Source organism: Tripterygium wilfordii, chromosome 19 (assembly GCF_013401445.1).
Source record: "Tripterygium wilfordii isolate XIE 37 chromosome 19, ASM1340144v1, whole genome shotgun sequence".
Lineage (NCBI taxonomy): Eukaryota > Viridiplantae > Streptophyta > Magnoliopsida > Celastrales > Celastraceae > Tripterygium > Tripterygium wilfordii.
The window spans coordinates 3,471,310-3,491,521 of record NC_052250.1 but is presented as its reverse complement, the minus strand read 5'-3'; the positions used below and the strand labels follow the sequence as shown (position 1 = coordinate 3,491,521).

Sequence of the window (20,212 nt, the reverse complement as noted above, 5' to 3'; positions counted from 1 at the left end):
ATGTGAAGAATGCCTTCCTCAATAGTGATCTTGCTGAAGAAGTCTATATGAAACCTCCTCCTGGCTATTCACATCCCCCTAATACAGTTTGTCGCCTTTGTCGTGCTTTATATGGCCTCAAACAAGCTCTACACGCATGGTTTGCCAAGTTTAGCTCCACTATTCAACATGGTTTTCATTCCAGTCCTTATGACTCGACATTCTTGTTCGTCGGATAGACCTAGGCTGTGTTTTTCTCCTAATTTATGTTGATGACATTATTATTACAGGAGATGATTATTCTGGTATCACTGATCTTAAGGACTATCTCCAACAACAATTTGAGATGAAGGATCTTGGTTCTCTAAGTTGCTTTCTTGGTCTTGAAGTACTTTCAGACACTACAGGGTACTATTTATCTCAGGCTAAATATGCTTCTGATTTACTTGCTTGGGCAGGTCTTACAGATAGTAAGATTACCTCTACTCCACTAGAACCTAATATCAAGCTTGCACCTTCTTCTGATGGTTATCAAGCTTACACCTTCTGATGGTAATCCTCTCAGTGATATCACCCTCTATCGACAATTGGTTGGTAGTCTCGTATATCTTACTATCACCCGTCTTGATATAGCCTATGTTGTTCATGTTGTTAGTCAATTCATGTCAGCTCCTCGCTCTTCACACTATGAAGCAGTCATTCATATATTACGTTATGTCAAAGCAACTCTTTATTATGGCCTTCATTTTTCTACTGCTTCCTCACTTGAGTTGCGCGCCTACTCTGACTCTGATTGGGCTGGTGATCCCACTGATGGACGATCAACCACTGGTTTTTGCATCTTGTTAGGGGATTCTCTCATTTCTTGGCGAAGCAAGAAGCAGACTTCAATTGCTCGTTCTAGTACTGAGGCTGAATATCGTGCATTTGCTACTACCACTCAACAAATTGTTTGGCTTCGTTGGCTTCTTGGAGATATGGGAGTTCAATCTCCCAGTCCTACACCTTTATTTTGTGATAATAGAAGTGCAATCCACATTGCCCACAATGATGTCTACCATGAGCGTACCAAACATATTGAGATTGATTGTCATTTTACTCGTCAGCATGTCACACAGGGAACGATTCAACTCTGCTCAATATCTACTATTGACCAACCTGCTGATCTCTTCACAAGCCACTCCTGCCTAGTCATTTCAGAGACTTAGTTTCCAAACTCAAGCTTACTTCTACTGCACCAACTTAAGTTTGAGAGGGGATGTCAAAGATATCAACAATAACTTTGATTTCTTTGACTACATGATTCTTGCGATATCATTGATGTCCTTGATTCCTTGTTTCCATGATTCTTGCAATAATATGTGTTGTCTCAATGGTAGTTATTGTAATTATTTTTCTTCCTTATTTACTTTTCTTCTCAAGGCCTATATCAAGGCATGTTGTACACGATCAACACACAGTGAAATACAAATCCTTTTTACTTCTTTAACAGTTGTAGTTTGTCAAAGTTTTTCAGAATTGAATTCGATCAATCAACCACGCATAAGAAGTGATTTAAAGTTGCGAAAACAACAAAAAAATTAGGTTTAACCTTTTGTTTTATAGAAAAAGAAGAGTGAGTGTGGTTGACTCTTGTAGAGAGAGTGAGTGGTGTTTTTTACTCTTATTTCTTGAGCTAGTGAAGCCTAGCAACTAAGTGGATGTAGCCTATTAAATTATATTGATCAATGAACCACTCTAAATCTCTGTGTTCTTTATCTTTGTCTTTTCTTTGATTGCTTGCTTATGATATGACTTATTCTCTTATTATCTGGCATTGTGGGATAATTATTATCTCTATTATTCTTACTTGAATTTTAATTGGAGGATGTTTTGCTCCCAACAATACAAAGCTTTGGAAAATGAATTTATAGAATACATCGATCAATTTAGAGTTTTAGTATATGGCGTGTCTGTTACCGCACACTATACTTCTATTCATCAACTACATTGATGTTAGGTTAAATATTCCTCTCTTATTCCTTTACTAATCCATTTTTTCTATGAATTTCATTATTTGTAAAGTATGCAGGTACTGAAGATGTACCAAAATCTGTGAAATGTCACATGATTGAAAGAGGTGTATCACAAGAAGAAGCAGAGAATTACATTAAGGGTTTGATAAGACATGCGTGGAGGATGTTGAACAGAGAGGGTGCCAAGAGTGATCTTTCAAAACCAATTGTGAAGATTTGCTTCAACATGGCAAGGACTCTCCAATGCATCTACAAATATGGTGATGATTATGATTCTGGAAAGCCAACTGGGATAATAAAAGATATCTTGACATCATTGATCATGGAAGCAATCCCCATTGAGAACCAACAACTAATTGTTAAGTGAAGATGAATGCGAAAGCCATATACAATTTAATGTGCAATATATTGGATTGCATCTTGATTGAATAATTAACTGTCTTAGTTTTATATTTGAATAAGTGTGTGTTGCTGCTAAAGGTTTATAATATTGCCTTTGTTAAGAGTGATATATATATATACGCACACACATATATATGTATATGTATGTAGATACTAGTTGAAATAACAAAAGATTCACTCTTAAGTGTTTTTGTTTAATAAGATTAATGTGTATCTTTATTTCAAGGAAAACCAATATAGAATTGGATAATCATGATTTATACTCGAAAAACAAACAAATCAAAGTGAAAAACTAGAGAGTTTTACATCATCTAAATGCATGTGTTTATCTCTTTAAAACACAAAAAAATTATAAAGAATACAATAGTGCAATGTATTCACAATTTGCCGTGAGTGATTGAGATTTCCAAAAGAATTTAGAGACAGTTCAAACAAGTACAAATGTGTGTGAGGAGTTTGTGAAGTGCAATTTATTTTAAAATTGTTTTGTGCGTTAGTTTGACTTTCCGAATCTAAGCTCATATCGGATGTCCAAAGAGCCTGAGTTTAGGCCCATATCGGATATTCAAATGGCAAACTTATAAAATATTGACGTGCCATACGTATTTTTGTGCAGATTCAGATCCGATTTCAGAAGGAAAAAAGGAGTTTGAAAAAGCAATAAAACCTCAAAGGTGATGCGCCTTGGTCCGTGGAGTTGATTGGGGGTGTTGATGATCGTCAGCGTTGGTCGTATTGGTCGGATGTAGCCCTTTTTCAAATGGTGGCCGGGATTTACGAAACTTTTCTAATGACTCAAGTGATAATCGATGGTCAATGATGGCTGGGCTTTGGTCTGGTTGACCTAGAGCTTCATTTCGATAGTTTGTTAGTCAAAAATGATGGTCGAACGGCCAACCTCCGATGGTTGTTGTGAAGGAAGAAGAAGAGAGAAAATATGAGGAGGAAGAAGAAAGAAGACGTGTGTTATTTTAAAATGGAAGGGTATTTTTGTAAGTTTATAACATTTGTCTTTATTTCTAAACTTCTTTTTGGCTTATTCTTATTGGAATACTACTCACATATTTTGTTCTTGTGTGTAAAAAGCCCTTAATTTACTTGTTATCGTTAGTTGTTAATCAAAACACAATGTCGATTCTCCAAATAATGTGAGCCATAGTCATATCGATACTCAATTATTTGTCAATATATAATCGTAGGAATGATACTTTCTTCATCAATTTATTACTTCCACGATTTCTACGCTTGCAATACATTTCAAATATCGTTATCAGTTTTTTAAGGCTCCGTTTGGATCTCCGTATATGATAGTATAATTTTGTCATTCAATGTATAAGTTAATCATTGGATAAGTGGATGTATAATTTAATCCTATCTAGTGCTTGGGAAAAAAACTAATATTAGGCTTGTATAGTATAATTCTTATACAATACAATTTTTGGTTGATTGTTAGATAAAATGATAGTACAAAATATGGGGTAATATGTATGAACTACCCTCGACTAAAACAATTACTATTTTTTAATTATTTTTCTTTTATTAATTTTTATGAAAAATTAAATATAAAAAATCGTTAGAGTTTTGTGGCTAGTGTGGATAAATTTTTTTAAAAAGTATATTAAGTGTATAAAGTGGTAAGTGACTAAAGTTTGTTTTTTAAGAGGGTATTTTTATCATTTTTCATGTTATCTCTTTTCCTATACACTCCATATAAAATTAAAATGAGTTGGAAGTGTTTTAATATTATACGACATGCGTCGTATAAGAGCCTAATTTTGTATAAAATTATACTATCATTAGTTTTTTTAAAAACCACCAAACACCTAATAATTTCATTAGAGGATAATTTTATATTATACAGTATTATTAGAACCGACCCGTGCATCGACCCGCGATGATAGTTTTTGAACGTTCAACCGGTTAGCCTGAAGAGTCAAGGGTTGAACCGCACATTGTTAAATAATAATAATAATAATAGAATAAATCAATCTTCACTTAATTAAAATGATTTTGTGAACTTATATTAAGTACCAACTACGAAATAGATAATTAGCAACCAAGATATTATTTTCATAAGAAATTCAAACATTACTATAAATTCAAACAATATTATAAATTTAAAACTTGCTATAATTTTAAAATAAAACGTTTTGGGCCAAGAGGTCCACAATGAAATTTTGAAATGTGCATTCTAGTTGGGTTTGGCCATTTAGTCTCTTGACTTTCTATCTCCTTTTGTAATTGAATTTATTTTGACCCTACAAAACCCCAAACTTGCAACAAGAGAACAAGGGATCGGTAGCCGCTCACTGGAAAGATCTAGCTGAAAGTTCAAGTTGGTTCTCCCGGAGATGAACCCTGATGTATTCAAATCCTCTCTCTCCACGAAGCTTCGCACACCAAATGGGATGACAAAGGTCATCCAAAACTGCAAGTTGTTAGGCATCGTCCCCAACACCAACTTGCTCGGTGTCTGTTGCTGCATATGATTGCAGCCATTTTTTCTTCTTTTTTTCTTCAATTTTTTTTGTGTTTCAACTTTAACCCTCGACTCGTCTGACTTCACGGATCACGGATTACCCGCGGTTTTTGGCGGTCTGAAACGAGTCACTTGCTTGTTCGGGCCAACACATGAATCGACCCGGCTTTGCTGGCAAACACCGGTTGAACCTGTCCGACCGATGGGTTGGTCCGGGTCTGATAACACTGATATTATACGGAGTCTTATCCTCTGTTCCAAACGAGAACTAAAAGGGGCATATTAACGTATGCATATTGTTTTTTTTTTTTGAGAAGAAAATTTTCATTAAGAAAAACAACACTATAATAGGTGAAATTGATCCTTTGCAACAAAGGGCTCAATTTCAACAGGACAAGAAATTGACCACACTGATCGAACTCTTAACATTCTTGGCCATTCTCACAAAGAATGAGCTACAACATTACCCAAGCGAGGAGAGTGTTGACATTGAGACACCCCAAGGCGCCACATGATAGACTTAACTTCATTAACAAAGTGGCCCATTCGTGAGTCTAAGAAATCATATGTTTGCAAAGCCTTACAACATTGGAGGCATCCAACTCAATAACAAAGTCTCGAAACCCAGCTGCTTCAAGACACCGGAGAGAACAAGTCACAGCGAGAAGCTCGGCAAACATAAGATCAACACGCACCATAACAATCTCAGAAAGACAAAACAGAACTCTGCCATGATGATCCCGTAGGATAGCACCAACTCCTATGCCTCCACACTCCTAAAAGATAGCTCCATCAACATTCAATTTTAATCTATCATCAGAAGGAGCCAACCAGCCCCTATTCCTTACAATGTCCTCTTGTGGACCAACTCCTCCACCATTTCGTGTAGCCACTGCAGAATGAAATTCATTGGTGAACAGCCACACCTTTTGGAGGATATCATCATGGATAAAAGCATTTCCTTCATGTATAGTAGCGTTACGAGCATGCCCATATCATCGTAGCAATAGTTACTAAGTCAGAATGTGATCCATTATGAAGAGCAACAACCACCCAATCTGGGAAATTCAGATGCTTATCCACTCGAAGATCTGCAGCAAGGGGAATAGAATCCCACACATGGGCACCCAGGGAGCATTGCATAAACACATGCTCAACATTCTCCATCAAACCACCACAACCAAGATAGCCCGAAAAATTCCCAACATGACGCTTTAGCAGGTTTGAATTAGTAGGGAGGGCATTATGTACTGCAGACCACAAAAGATGTCAAATTTTTATAGGGACACCAACTACCCATAACCTTTCTCAAGGAAAACCCGACCTCTCACTAAATGAGCTAGTTGCCACCGATTGATTCTTCCTTATTGCTTGATGATAGGCACTCTTCACTGAGTTATGGCCACTAGATTCCCAATGCCAAATTCTTTCATCCACCATTCTTTCACGAGGCAAAGGGATAGAGAGAATTGTCTCCGCTTCAAAAGGTAAGAAAATGGAACGAACACGTACATCATCCCATGTCCTTGAGTTGTCAATGATCAAAGAATTTACACTGTTATCACCAATTCCAATAGGTAAAGGAGAGATCGGTTTAAAACTGTGTGGGGTTGGAAGCCACGGATCCACTCCAATTTGTATTCCCACTCCACTACCAATCCTCCACCTAACACCCCTACGCACCAATCCGATAGATTGCCAAAGACTTCTCCAAGTATAAGACGGATTTGTTCCAATGCCCGCTTGGAGAATATTGCATGTCGGGAAATAACGAGCCTTGTAAAGCCGAGCCATTAATGAGGTAGGAAATTTCAACATTTTCCAAATATTTTTCCCGAATAGAGCATCATTAAAACACTCCAAGTCTCTAAATCCCAAGCCACCATTCCCTAGACGTATGCATATTCATCACTAAAGTTCTTTTAAAAATTTTATAAACTTCATTAACCATCATGAATTGATTAAATAAAAAATCGAATTTAATTTACATTTATTTTTGTTACACACTCACGCATAGAAAAACAAAACACAAAAAAAAAAAGTCACATGCGACGCTGCTGGTCCCAATTCGGATAAATACTGCCCTGATCGAGCAAGAGTAATATCATGGCGGGAAAATTAGCGCCATCGTTGTGGTGGGAAACCCTCAGAACAACCAACAAACTGTGAAAAGCTGATCAATCGACGCTTTCTTCGTCTTTTTTTTTTGATTGATTCCGTTCGTCAGGGATTACTGTGCGATTTCTTCGTCGTCCCTAGTCGAAAGCGAACACGAGAAGAAAAGATGGCGAACATGGAAACCCTAGGCATTCTGGAAGAGATCCAAACTCTCGTCTCCGATAAACTCCAAGTGGTACTTCTCCAATTTCCCTTTATTGTCTCTCTAACCCTGTGATTGATCGATTTTGTTGCTCTAATTGGGTGCGATTTCCTGTAATTGTTACTCTTTTAATTGTTGGTTGTCACTGTTTTTCTTGGTTTCAACTTGTATTTTTGTTACATCCGCCTTTACTGATTTAATAAATTTATGCTACTGTTTTTTGGTGTGGATAAAAATGCTTTCAATTTAATGGTAATTTTGTATGGCACGGAGAAAAAGGGAAAAGGGGGCTTTTTCCCAGGTAAACGTGAGAAAAGATTGAAGTGGATGCTGTGAATTTGTTCTTCACTTCTTCGCTATATAAAGAAATCAAATTTACGCAGAAATTGGGTGTATTGTTTTATATTTCCTCTTTTTCTCTTCCCGGGTTAACTTAAGGATTTCAGGCCATCTAACCAAGTAAAAGCTGGATCATAATATGGTTTTTGATGGTGTAAGAAATTTGTCTGCTGAAGCCCTACTCAAGTGTACGTTCTTTTACAAAGTCAAAGTGGCCGTTCTTTACCAACTCAAGTGTTCTTTATCTTTAAATAGATGAATCGCATTAATGGCCAGGCTTTCGTTTTGGATTGGCGATTTTGAGTTAATTTTGAAAGATAAATGCGTGAGATTATGTGTCCTACTGTCATTGACTTAACCTCTAGATGGTTTAACTTTCTTTTCTTTCAGTGCGGGAACAACTTAGCACTGACTGAATATTTGGTCTGTGTATTATGTGTCTATTCAGTTTTTTCTTTTTTCATCTTAGTTACTTTGAAAATTTTAATGAACAATATTGTTCCATATTTGGATTCCAGCTAAGGGATTTGATTTATTAATTGAAGAAAAAAAATGTGGTTCTTGTTGGACTAAGGCAGACTTTTCAGATGAAAGTTTTCGGTTTGAATATTTTGGCCTGAGGTATATTGGTTTCTAAACATGGCTAGATAATTCAAACTTTCAACCAAGATTGCACATGATTAGAGCTAAAACACTTGGGCAAAACCGTTGCATTCAGTTCTCAAACGTGTAGTCTTGGTGGAAGTAACACTATTTTTCTCCCATAGACAGCATATTTCGGAGATAAGTAACTTTTTTGAATAGTAGCTTTGTCCTTATTAGCTTAGAACCAGTATTTTTAGTACTTATGCAAATGTCATAACTTTTAGGTTTCCTACAAGTGGCTAAGTCGCAACTATTTGGTGTCATCAAATGCTGCAAAGAGGTACCATCGCCTCTCCATGACTAAGCTAGAAGTTAGTTAGTTTGTTTTCCGTATTTCTTTTTCCTTATGATTTTCAATTTGCAAATGGCTGTTGCTATCTCCAGGTTGCTTCAAGAGTTTGTTGAGAAAAACGGAAATGGATTTGAAGTAGTATATACCTTGGCGGGCTGGCTGAAGAGCACTCCTCCAAGTTACCATATAAGGCTTGTTTCGGGGACAAAACTTGAAGGTTACATTTTTTTATCTAAGTATCATATGATTCTCATATGCTAAAATTTTATATCTGTCTGTCTATGTGTATTTAGTATACTTATGGTATTTTGCCCCATGTGTGTTGTTCCCTTCTATGATTGGTGCTAAAATATATACTCCATTGCACAGTTGTTAGTTCATTCTATAAAATTTCTTCCTTATTAAATAGGAACATGTCTAGAGGTTTATTAAAAATTCCTCCGATCTTTACTCTTTCCCATCACCAGAATGTACTTTGCTAATAGAGAAATGCAATCCTTGCCTCCATTTCATAAAGGTTGAGGTGAGCTGTGGGTATTGAAGATTAGTTCAGTTTCTTAAAGTGTGTGAGTTGGCAATATTCCTGTTTCAGTTAGAAATGGCTTCGATTTTTAGAGAGGTTTTATAACACTATTGATGGAGGCTTTTACTGGGAAGCAAGAATTGTTAATTTTTTTTTGGCGTTGTCTGATCATGGAAAGCATGATATGTAGATTTCTGCAGATATTACTCTTCTGAACCAAGTTTATTGGAAAGAAAGATGCCGCTTTCTATCTCTTTGCAGAATATGTTTGTCCTCTTGGTACCTGAGCTTTTGGTTAGAAAACTATGGGCTCTAATAGCTAGATTATATGGTGGTTAGGACTTAGAAGGTTCGCGGCATGTGTTCAATTTATAATGTCTGTTGTATGTTTCCCAGTATAATTGTTATGTGCAACTCTCGTAAAATGTGGTGTAATGTGAATTGGATCATGTTTTTCATGGTTGAGCATCATTACCAATTATATGTTTGTCTTTTTGCAAACTCATGAAAAGCAGTTTAAATATTGAACATACTCTTCTGATTTTATGCAGAAGCCAAACATGATTTTGATGGCACCTGCTCAATTCTGGTGTACAGTGTGCAAGCTTGCATCCCAAAGGATCCAGCAGCACTTTGGAATGCTGAGTTTGTACAGGCAGAGGAACTTTTCAAACAACCTGTTAGTGTTGACAATTGTTTGCGAGATAATAGGTATGATTTATGTTAAAATAATTCCAGTCTCTAGGTACTGATTTTGTTTTCTAATCTAGGAATTCAGAGGACAGCCAGTACTGTCTCAGTTTTCTTGACAAGAATTTCTTCTGTTAGGAGATCCATGGCCCTTTGTGTTGCTGACTTGCTGTTATTATTTTGAGACAAGGAATTCGTCCATAGATCTATCTGGGAATTTTACTTTATGATCTGACCCAGTGAGAATATGTCCTCATCACTGTAAAAACTTTCTAAAATGTTTACAATTTGTAGTACAGAAGCAGTTTGAAGATTAATGAATAATTGACTGATTGGTGACTCTTGTTGTGTTGTAATATGACCATTGCCTTTGAGTCTAATATTGGTTGGTATTTTTAATTGTCAAACCTGAAAATACTGTCAAACATGCAATGAGAAAGGGCACGTACTTTTGAATTATAATTATTCTTCCGTTGCCATACATTGTATGATATATTATAGATTTCCTTGATTGAATACATGTTTCTTTGTTCATTATGTATGTCATTTTATCCTTTTTCCTATCATTTCATTTATGCAAATGCGCTTGTCAGGGACTTTGCATGTGATTGTTGTTAGGTATCAATATATTATATATTCAATTTACAAGTAGAAGGTTTTTCTTTTCTTCCTGGATGGCTGGATCTCTAAGGTTGAATTTATTCAGGTTCTGTGGGGTTATCAATTCTTGTGTCAAGCGCAATGTTGAGGGAGCTGCTAGAAGCATAACAGCTACACAGGCCAAAAGTATAGGAGTTTCGGGAAAAAGTTCTGTGCCACAGAATGTTACAGTTCCGCCACCTCAACAAACCAATCTTAAGCAATCAGTCCCAAAAGGCAGTCTGAAGTCTCCAAATGAGGTTGAAGCTGTCAAAACTGAAAGCAATGGTGCTGAACTTTGTGATCGGGCTACAAAGCCTCCTGCTAACAAAGATCCTTTTCCTGCTAATAAAAATAAGGTCAAGAACGATAAGACTGCCTCTGGAACTGGAGGAGCAATAGCAAACATGTGGGGACGTGCATCTGCAAAGCCAAAGCCCACTTCTCCACCAGCAAACAAAAATGATCTTCCTAATCCGACTGGTTGGTTTCTGCTTGAATGTTATTAATATAGTGAAAACCTGAGACAATCTCTCTTTTGACAGGAAAGTGGTAGTGCACTAGTGCTAACTAATTCTTATTTTGCACTGTATAAAAAAAAGCTTCTACTTCATCAGTTAGCTGAGTCGTACCCTTCTCTCTCTCTCTCTCTCCCTCTCCCTCCCCGCCCCCCTCCCTCCCTCCCTCCCTCTCAACAGAAAAAAGCCTACTCTTCTTTCAACAGAACAAAGAATGTTCTTCCAAATCCAACTGGCTTTTTTTTCTTTATTTTTTTCTTATATACTGAAAAGTGGGGACAGTGGCCTAGTGGTAGAGTGGCAGTGGTGCAACCTAGAGATCACAAGTTCAATTTTTGGAAACGGTCTCTCCATATATTATGCAGGGGTAAAGTTTGCGTACTTTTGTCTGTCCCCGACCCCGTCTACTGCAAGAGTCTTGTGCACGAGAATTGTTTACCTTACTTAAAAGTGGGGGTAGGCTAAATGTTGATGGTTAATTTTTAGGCCAAATTTTATTTTATAATCCCAAGGGCTTCTAGTTTATAACCCACACTTCCACTTTTGGACACTCATGCCTTATTATATTTAAATTTTCCTACCCATAAATGGTTTTTTTTCTTGCTCAGATGCTCAAATTTCTGCTCATGATGAATTAGAAGATGGAAGCAGCGATGATGATGCTCAAGATGTCAACATGAAACGAGTTTCGAATGTTGAGGGCACTAGAAAAAGGAGGGTAGTTCTTGATTACTCAGATGAGGAGGAGTTTCAAGATGTGGTCAACATAGCATCTCCTGATTATCCAAAAGGGAAATCATGTCTAGAATTGAAACAAACTACTACAGCTTCAGTTTCAGGAACATCCAATCTGAATCTCGATAAGAAAAAGGAAGAAACAAAGGTCAAGGAAGAGAAATCCACTAACAATATGTCTAACCAGTTGTCAGGAGAAGATTCATCGCCTGTCAGAAAAAGTATGAACATGAAAACTTCCCCAACAGATAAGATCGAAAGTTGTGTTGCTGTAAATCATGTGAAGAAGGATTCTGCACCAAAGTCACCTAAAAGAAGAAAAGTGTTGAAGACACGGATTGATGATCGTGGAAGAGAAGGTATATCCAAGCTTAGTTATTGGTCTTTTGTCTTCATAGTCATCTCATATTCGATGAATTGTCCTAAGGTAAAAGAACAAAAAAAAGTTCATGTCATTTTTGAGCCGTACTAGTATATCTATGATACAGAACATAGTATTTTTTGCTCATATGCATTGATGTTTTTGTCTTTTCTACTTAATGGATGTTTTGGTTTTTAAAGTATTTGTTCTTTCTTATTTGTTTGCTTTTAGAGGTAGAAGATGGATGGTTCAATTTTGAAAAAAGATTTCTTTCCTTGAGGAAGTAGTTGTTCATTTGGTGTTCTCGTAACATTTCATTTTAGATGCTTTCACTTTATATTTGGAAATTTTCATGAAAAATGAAAATAGCAAACACATGCATTTTCCTAAACACACTTTTTTTGTCAGAGGTTGCCTCCATTCTATCACTAATTTCAGTGAGATGTCGTTCATGGATATTTTTTATTCCAAAGTCCTTAGGGTGCCTTTATTAGGAAAGTATGATCAAATACGATTTATTGGTATATTTTCCTCTGGATGGTACTTGGGGGGGGGAGGGGGGTGCTGTCTGCATACTGTTTTCTTGGACGTACTTTGTAATTAGATAATTACCACAAGCATTGTCTTCACCCATTTTAGCTCTTTCACTTTATTTGGTATTTATGCAGTAACTGAGGTAGTCTGGGAGGGGGAGAAGACAGATAAAGAGAAGGTTGACAATAATGCAACCAAAAAAGTCGACAATAGTACAGCCACAAATGCTATTAACAGGTTAAAGTTTTTCTACTGCAATTCCTTAGTGCCTATCTTGATTTGCTTTGCACACTTATCAATAGCTGCACCACTGTTGGGTTACTGATGAGTGAACTTTTGTTTGGTTTGATGGAAAACAGTGGTGATTATAGAGCTTTTTTATTTCTGACCGAATAATTAGAAATGACACCATACAGAATATTCTTACTTTTGTTGGGTTTGATGGAAAATAGTGGTGATTTTAGAGTTTTTTATTTTCTAACCAAATAATTAGAAATGACATCTTTTGTTAATATCTTATGTAATTGCCCAAATGAAAGAAAAATTGCTTTTCGTGAGACAGTTTTCCTGTCATTGTAAAAGAGTTCCAGTCAACAATTTGCATGACTTACATTGACGGAACTAGGTGCCCAAAGAAACCAAACCAAATCCAACCAGTGAACTGAACCAGTCGATTTTGGTCCAGTTGGTTTTTTTAGTTTGGTTTGTCTAATTGATTATTTGTTATTTTATTGTTGTGTTATTTTTATTATAGATAACTCAGGCATATGAAAATGCCTTTCACATGTACGTACTGGCATGGCCTTAGAAATGTCTTCCCAAAATGCAAACTATTCAACATATCTCTGTTTGTTTCAGTTGAGTCTGAGTTCTAAACATATCTTTCACGCCTTAAGTTATTATTGTTCTTGCTTACCTTATTTGTTCTCTTTCGTTTGGCCTTTTAGTGGTCACCCCTGTCATTCTCTCTTCTAAGGACTAACATAAATTTCAGAAAGTGATGACACACTCATGCATCTTAGATAGACTAAAGGATTGAAAGTAGCAATGCTTATGACATATGGGTCTATTTAGTTTTTATGTACTTCCATTAGAGAACTAAATCAAGTTGCACTTCTTCTGCAACCAAAGAATGCACCATTTTAGTTGTTAATAAATTACGTTGTGAAGTTCTAATTGGAAAGATTGGTAACATCTTTAACTCAACAACCCTAAAGTTTTTAAATTTTTTGGTTTCTTCTGTTTTATCCCCAGGAGAAAGTCGTGACTGCCAGAACAATGGGCAAATGTTGTGAAACATATTCATTCAAAGAATCCACCTTTTCTTAATAGTAGATTATGTATGTGTATGTTTCATGTATTATCTGTCATTATAAGAAGACAAAAGTATTCTTCACTAGCGGCACCATGGTCATTCGTTAATTGTATGACAACAATGACCAGCTGTTTTCTCATTACAATGGCTGGTTCATGTGCATAAATCTGAACTAATTTGTGTTTTGCTTTGTACTAAATACCTGTATTGTAATCATACACACATATATGCCTTGAAGCTACATATATGCAATGGGTCCAGTAGATATAGGGCTATACTATGATTTCCTTGTAGAAGGCTTTGCCTTACATGAAACGCCTTCAATATAGATAATTTGGAACAAGCCATTATAGTGTAGGATAGTCATCTCTCCATGACCTATTGCTGAAGCAAAGCTCTGAGAAAGAGCAGTATATTAACGCTTGTTCTTGTTATTCCGTCCTATTTTGCTCTTCTTGGGCTGTATCTTCTATCCAAAAATTCTCGAGAATCAATGACTGTGTGCTTATAAATAATGCCATTAGTTAGGATTGTTTGCTTGATGCTTTCTAATACAGTCTCAATGTCAGTACTCGCCACCTGATCTTTTCATGGTAGTAATATTATATATATTCCATCTGGCAACCCTGTTTTAAATGATGGGTGGGTTTTGATTACAGGCAACCTGCTGTCAAGAAGGGTCCAGCAGCCGGGCACACAGCTCAATCTAATGCCACAGTAAAAACAGGGAGTAAAAAGATGGGAAATGCTAAGGATCCTAAACAAGGGAACATCCTTTCATTCTTCAAGAAGGTTTGAGGTGCATTCGAGTGACTTGTGTTTCTTTTTCTTTTTGCTTTTATTTTTTTGGGGGTTCACCTAGGAAGTGGTATAGAGCACCTTGTACATATCAAATATCCACAGTACTTGGAAATTAATATTATCATATGTCACGAGTCTGCTGTGTGTCCACAACTGTCCTTCCTAGGTAGGTTGGCTGGTTGGAGATTAGCTGAAGTAGAAATGTAGACTGCTTCACACAGTCAAAACCTTAGTAAATTGCACCAGTTTTTCTGCATCTCATTTGGCTTATATTTAAACACTTTAATGTCATTAAAATACTTGTTCCCTTTTTAGATGTATGACGTTTTCAAGTTGGGTTGCTAAGCATCCCCTGAATTCTTGCTAGCTACTGGTTTCATTTTTGGCCTAAACCCTAAACCTCTTGAGTTATCGCTTGCTGCTGGGTTCCAAACTTAATAACTTTTGGTCTATATGTTTCATCGAAATGCTGTTAATTCAGAGATTTATATGGAAATTTTCATGCTTCATTGATTCTGAGTCTTGCGAAGAACAAATGCTGATGAGCTGCTCAAAAGCCAAAACAACAATTTGATACGAAATATGGAAACGGAGTGTTGAGGAAATTTGCTTCGAGGCCATCCATCTATGATAGAAAGATTGAATCGGTCCTGTTTAAATCAGTCAGCTACCCTGAAATGATATTCAGTGCTTCGGTTCGTTTCAGATGTACAACACGTAATGCATCCCAAATCGTTTAGATGCAACTTAGTGCTCCCACATTGCTTAGATGTGGTCTAATGAAACACTATATAATGAATAGTCACTCTTCACTCCACTATTATGTTCTTTTAAAGGTGCATGAACTCAGGACAAATGGTATCGGAGCAAAAATTCATCTTTGCGCATGTGTATGTGTCGGCCCATCATGTTATGGGTCGAGCCATGTAAAAGGCTGCCTACCCATCCCATGCCGAATGGCCATAGAGAAGACCTAGCCGGATAAAGTAGAGTACAGTTGAAACACTATAATGAGTACCCTCTCCCCACTGTTAAGTCCTTTTAATGGAGGGAAATGAGAAGCCATGCAGTCATGCACCTATTTTGAATAGGGAAAATTGATGCAGAAGAACACCACAGAACCAAAATGCATTTTAACTGACACCATGTATTGGTGGATTTCAGCAGTAGACGAATCAGAATTTCATTTGCCAAATTATTCATGCTCAATAAAATGCAAGAATCCTCCAATTTTAGACCCAACTAGCCTTTCCATATTCCCTGCACCAAATATGTTAGCCTACAGAGGCCATCTCCGTCACAATTCAAGGGAAACAATTACGACAACCCCCTGATTTCTGCTGCAGAATACACAAAAACTGCTAAAATTGAAATAAATGTAGAAGTTTTGCTCGGTTTTACCACAGGAAGTTACATAGAAGGGAAAGTTCAAGCAAATGCAAATGAAAAGGCTTTAAAAGTTGGGAAAGTTTCCCAACTCCATCAAAGAGAGGATATCAGATATGGTGTTAATATACATGATTTACATTCAATCTTGAGTGGGTGTGGTGCCAATTTCTACCAGCATTTTTCCCCTCCTTTTTAAGTGTCTTGGATGAAGTTGGTCGGCTCACTCAAAACATACTTGGGTAACTCGTATTTTGCACCTGCAATAATGATTGATAAGGCACATTGGCAGGAATTTGACATCACAGACACAAGCATAGGATATGTTACAAGAAAACCAAAGACGTAAAAAGCGTAAAGGTGTAGGTAGTAGCTAAAATGTCTAACTAGACTAACGACTAACAAAGAATTACCTCTTTCATCATAGCATATTGTTAAATCAGCATTTTGAATGATAATGCCTGCACTATCCACGATTGCTTGTGCAAGGGTTACCTCAGCCTCAGCAGCAGCTCGTAGAGCATCCCAAATCTCTAGTAACATTAAACAGATATCTACACTTTTAGACTCGAGAAAAAAAAAAGAACATATATGAATATAATCTAGTAACGTGAAACAGATATTGGTATCATGCAATTTGTTCAACTCTATTTGTTATTGCGAGAGCAAAATTAAGACATGCAGGAAAGTGACCACAATAACCTCCCATTTGAGAAAAATGGTAGTACACTAGTACCTAACAGACTAACACCATTGAGAACTTTCCTCGGTTTTCTTTTAGTCATATATATCAGCAGAAAGACATACAGTTCTGATATCATCAAAGACTAAAGTGACTCTCCCCGTTGCGTATGTGCACATAAATACATAAACATGTATATTATACCTCCCCGTGGTATGTTTGATTGCTAATAAAGTTACATTTCTATAATAAGGTATTGTTCTGGATTTCTTGGACATTATTCTGTATTGATTTTCAGTGAAGAAAAAAAGAGTGTCATGTACTCGATAGATTAGTAATCTTGGTTTGCATGCATGGACATTCAATTATACACTTGTAATTCTCAAGAGTCTACAGTTACACAAACGAAACCAATACATGAATTTCCATAAGATATGAAAGCAAAATGAAAAGCGCATTCATGAAAACTGCTCCTGCATGTTGTCTTCATTTTTTATTACGTCAATACAAAATCCCAGTGTAGTGCAATCCTATGTATAACTACAATATGTAATCATATTACCTAGAATTTGAAATTTGAAATCTCACTTTCAAACTGATATATTGTGATTCCATAAGTGCAGCATATAACTTACTTATTTTTCCCATAACAGGAGGATAATTTTGAAAACCAAATCTTATTGCTTTGCTACTTTGAAATAAATATAACTTATTCAACACTTATAGGTTATAACCCTTTCACATTTGTTAGGTTGCTCATGATTTATGAACCGCATGTGACCTACCTTTTCTGCCACCATAGTGGGGAGCAGTATCCCAAAATTCGTCACGCAGCTGAATAAGCTGAGACTTAGTTATTGGCTGAGGATGCTTCCATGGTTTTGGCTTTCGGATCTTCTTCACAGTCCCTGTCAACAACATGTTTCAACATCACATACTCATTAATCAAGAACTTTAATAGACATTTGATAACAGAAACAGAAACTTGGGCCAATTTATTCTACAGATATGATGGCAGCAGTCTTGTGCCAACAGGAAAAAAAATAGTTTGTCACAGTAGAACCTCATGCACTCCAATTAACAAGCAATTCTGCCTAAAAGTATTCTGTTTTTCAGCTATAGTGCAGTCATAACAAAATAGACGAAATTCCGATAGGTTAACAATATTAGCGAAAAAATTAACACCTAAATAGAGGGAAGGACACAAAAGATATTACACAATGAATATATGTGCATGTTTTTATAATGGTGGGTGCATAGAATTCAGTGAGAAAGAAGAAGAAGTTCGAGTTAGAACTTAGAGATTCAACCTAACTAAGGCTTCTCGGAGGTTATTTGTATATGGCAAACTAGACAAGTTTATATGAGCACAGATTCTCTTCAAAAGGGAAAAACACGGATAGTTATCAAATCGCAAACCCAATTAGATTCAAAACAACAGAGGAAGCTTAAAACTAGCAACCTGTAAGATTGCATTTGTAACAGAATGGAACATTATGCTCTATGATGTCACCAAATTAAAAGAAATTAGCAGCAGGGATATGACTACATCCAACTCACCATATAAAATCACAGAAATCAAACCCAAATAGAAAAATCAGAGCGAACTTGGGGGTGTTGGAATATGGGGAACGACAAAAGATAAGGGTGATAATAATATATGGAGTTTAGTGCTGTCAGATGGAGTGGCTACTCCCAGAACTCAAACTTAAACATTTGAAGTTGACTACCACGGCACCAGAAACAGCTCCTAATGCTCATGTATCACTCATACTATTATAATATGTTGCCTTGAAAGTTAACCCATGAAAATTAAGGAGAAAGCAGATATCAGAAAGATGGAAGCAAAAGTAGCAATGCGAGTTAGCTACCCAGTCTCCACAAGCACAATACAAATTACAAAGAATCAAAGAAAAGACGTTAATCAATAGTGGGGAGAAACACTGTTTATATGGTATGAAATGGTGGATTGGAAGTGAGACTCACAATATCAGACATTTAGGGTCGTATAACAAATTTATAAATTTGACCAATCACACTAACATAACGAATCATCATTAATTTTCCAAAATATTAATCAAAACTAACCAAAACCACCTGTTTTGCATTTAAATTTTCTTGACCCGGTAACACCAGAACCCGTGTATTTGCTAAAAGCCCTGCCCTAAATCAAAAATAAAATTATTTAACATAATTAATGTTGATCTTGAATATATTCATTAGTGAACCTTTTGTCCAAGTAGGAACTTTTACATCAAAGCACACCACCATACAAGTCAAGGAAATCCTTGATTGTACAGAAAAAATGTAAATTTCAGTATTATAATGATTGAGCACTAGACAGTAAGAAATCCCTAGTCCTGATAATCTGATCAAAGTTTTATTAAAATCAATCCCTTTTTGTACATAAAGCGCAATGCATAATCATTCACACCCAAATTTCATTACAACTGATAATTACACTAAAAAGCAAAGCAGACATAGAGATTAGCTACACATTTGTTAAATAACACATCAAACTCGCAAAAATAACATAAATTCTTAAACAAACAAGCGATTATCAAATCAACAACTAAATATTCATCAATTAACAAAAATTACAACAATAAAACAGCGACCACACTCAGTTGAGCTAAGAATTCTTCGCGTCTTGTCCATCTTTGATGAATTACTCATCTAGCTGAAAAACAACAAACTGTCGAAGAACCGAAGAGAATCAGAGAGAGAAGATAGAGTGAACTCACCGTCTGCTTTGGCCTGAGACGATCCACCACAACCCATCCTGTTCTCACAATATCCGAAACGCCTTCCAAAAGGCAAGAACGACACATACACATACAATATATTATATAATACAGAGAGCGAGAGGGAAAGCTCAGAGAAACTTCATTGAAACGCGAGTCGAAGTGGCGTTTTGGGGCGGCGCATTTCGTGACAGAGCAAGCGAAGCGAGTATTTCGTCCTCTCCGGTGAGAAGTCGCTGCGGTTTCTCCGGTGGGTTGTACTAAGACGATTTTTTTTTAAAAATGATATATATTTAAATAATTAAAAATAATTTAAAAAAGGAGTAAAAAAGCCAATTTGGTGGTTGGCTTCGCTGTCATTGTCATGTTTTCTTTTTCGTGTGAAGTCATGGAATCCTTTTCTTTTCCTTATTTTTATAATTATTAGTTTTATTAAACAATATAAGATAAATTGAATTTGTCATTAGCTTAACTGTCACTAATAATTTTGGTCACGTGACTATGGCAGCAGTAGGACAGCCCGGGTCACGGGGGTCGGCCGGGAAAGGATGGGAGAGGGAGCTGCTGCAGTTAAATTACACCATTAAAATACCAGTTTGTTTAAAAAAATTATTATTTGACCACGTTTGGAACATATTTTTTTACAATATTTATAGTACTTGTTAATATAAATATTACAAGTCATCCAAACAATAATTTGTCTGCACATATTCCAATAGATTTTTTGAGGACATTTATACTACTTCTAAAGTGCTTTAAATTTGTACAATTTCACAATCTTTTCGTCAGTTTTTTCTATTTTACCCGTATTTA

At 36.3% G+C, this 20,212-nt stretch overlaps 2 protein-coding genes across 2 annotated transcripts; one reads left to right on the top strand and one right to left on the bottom strand.

Annotated features, from left to right (window-relative positions):
* Positions 1–6,963: 6,963 nt before the first annotated feature.
* On the top strand, positions 6,964–14,894 carry LOC119985044. The gene is made up of 8 exons (XM_038829203.1): positions 6,964–7,228; positions 8,404–8,459; positions 8,564–8,688; positions 9,546–9,705; positions 10,391–10,806; positions 11,450–11,935; positions 12,606–12,708; positions 14,446–14,894. The coding sequence occupies exons 1-8, from the start codon at positions 7,160–7,162 to the stop codon at positions 14,582–14,584; spliced, it is 1,554 nt and encodes a 517-aa protein (XP_038685131.1). The 5' UTR covers positions 6,964–7,159; the 3' UTR covers positions 14,585–14,894.
* Positions 14,895–15,921: 1,027 nt separating this feature from the next.
* Positions 15,922–19,666, bottom strand: LOC119985270 (ubiquitin domain-containing protein 1-like). The gene is made up of 4 exons (XM_038829516.1): positions 19,400–19,666; positions 17,441–17,563; positions 16,387–16,506; positions 15,922–16,233 (listed from the first exon to the last, which is right to left on the bottom strand). The coding sequence occupies exons 1-4, from the start codon at positions 19,434–19,436 to the stop codon at positions 16,169–16,171; spliced, it is 345 nt and encodes a 114-aa protein (XP_038685444.1). The 5' UTR covers positions 19,437–19,666; the 3' UTR covers positions 15,922–16,168.
* Positions 19,667–20,212: the final 546 nt, after the last annotated feature.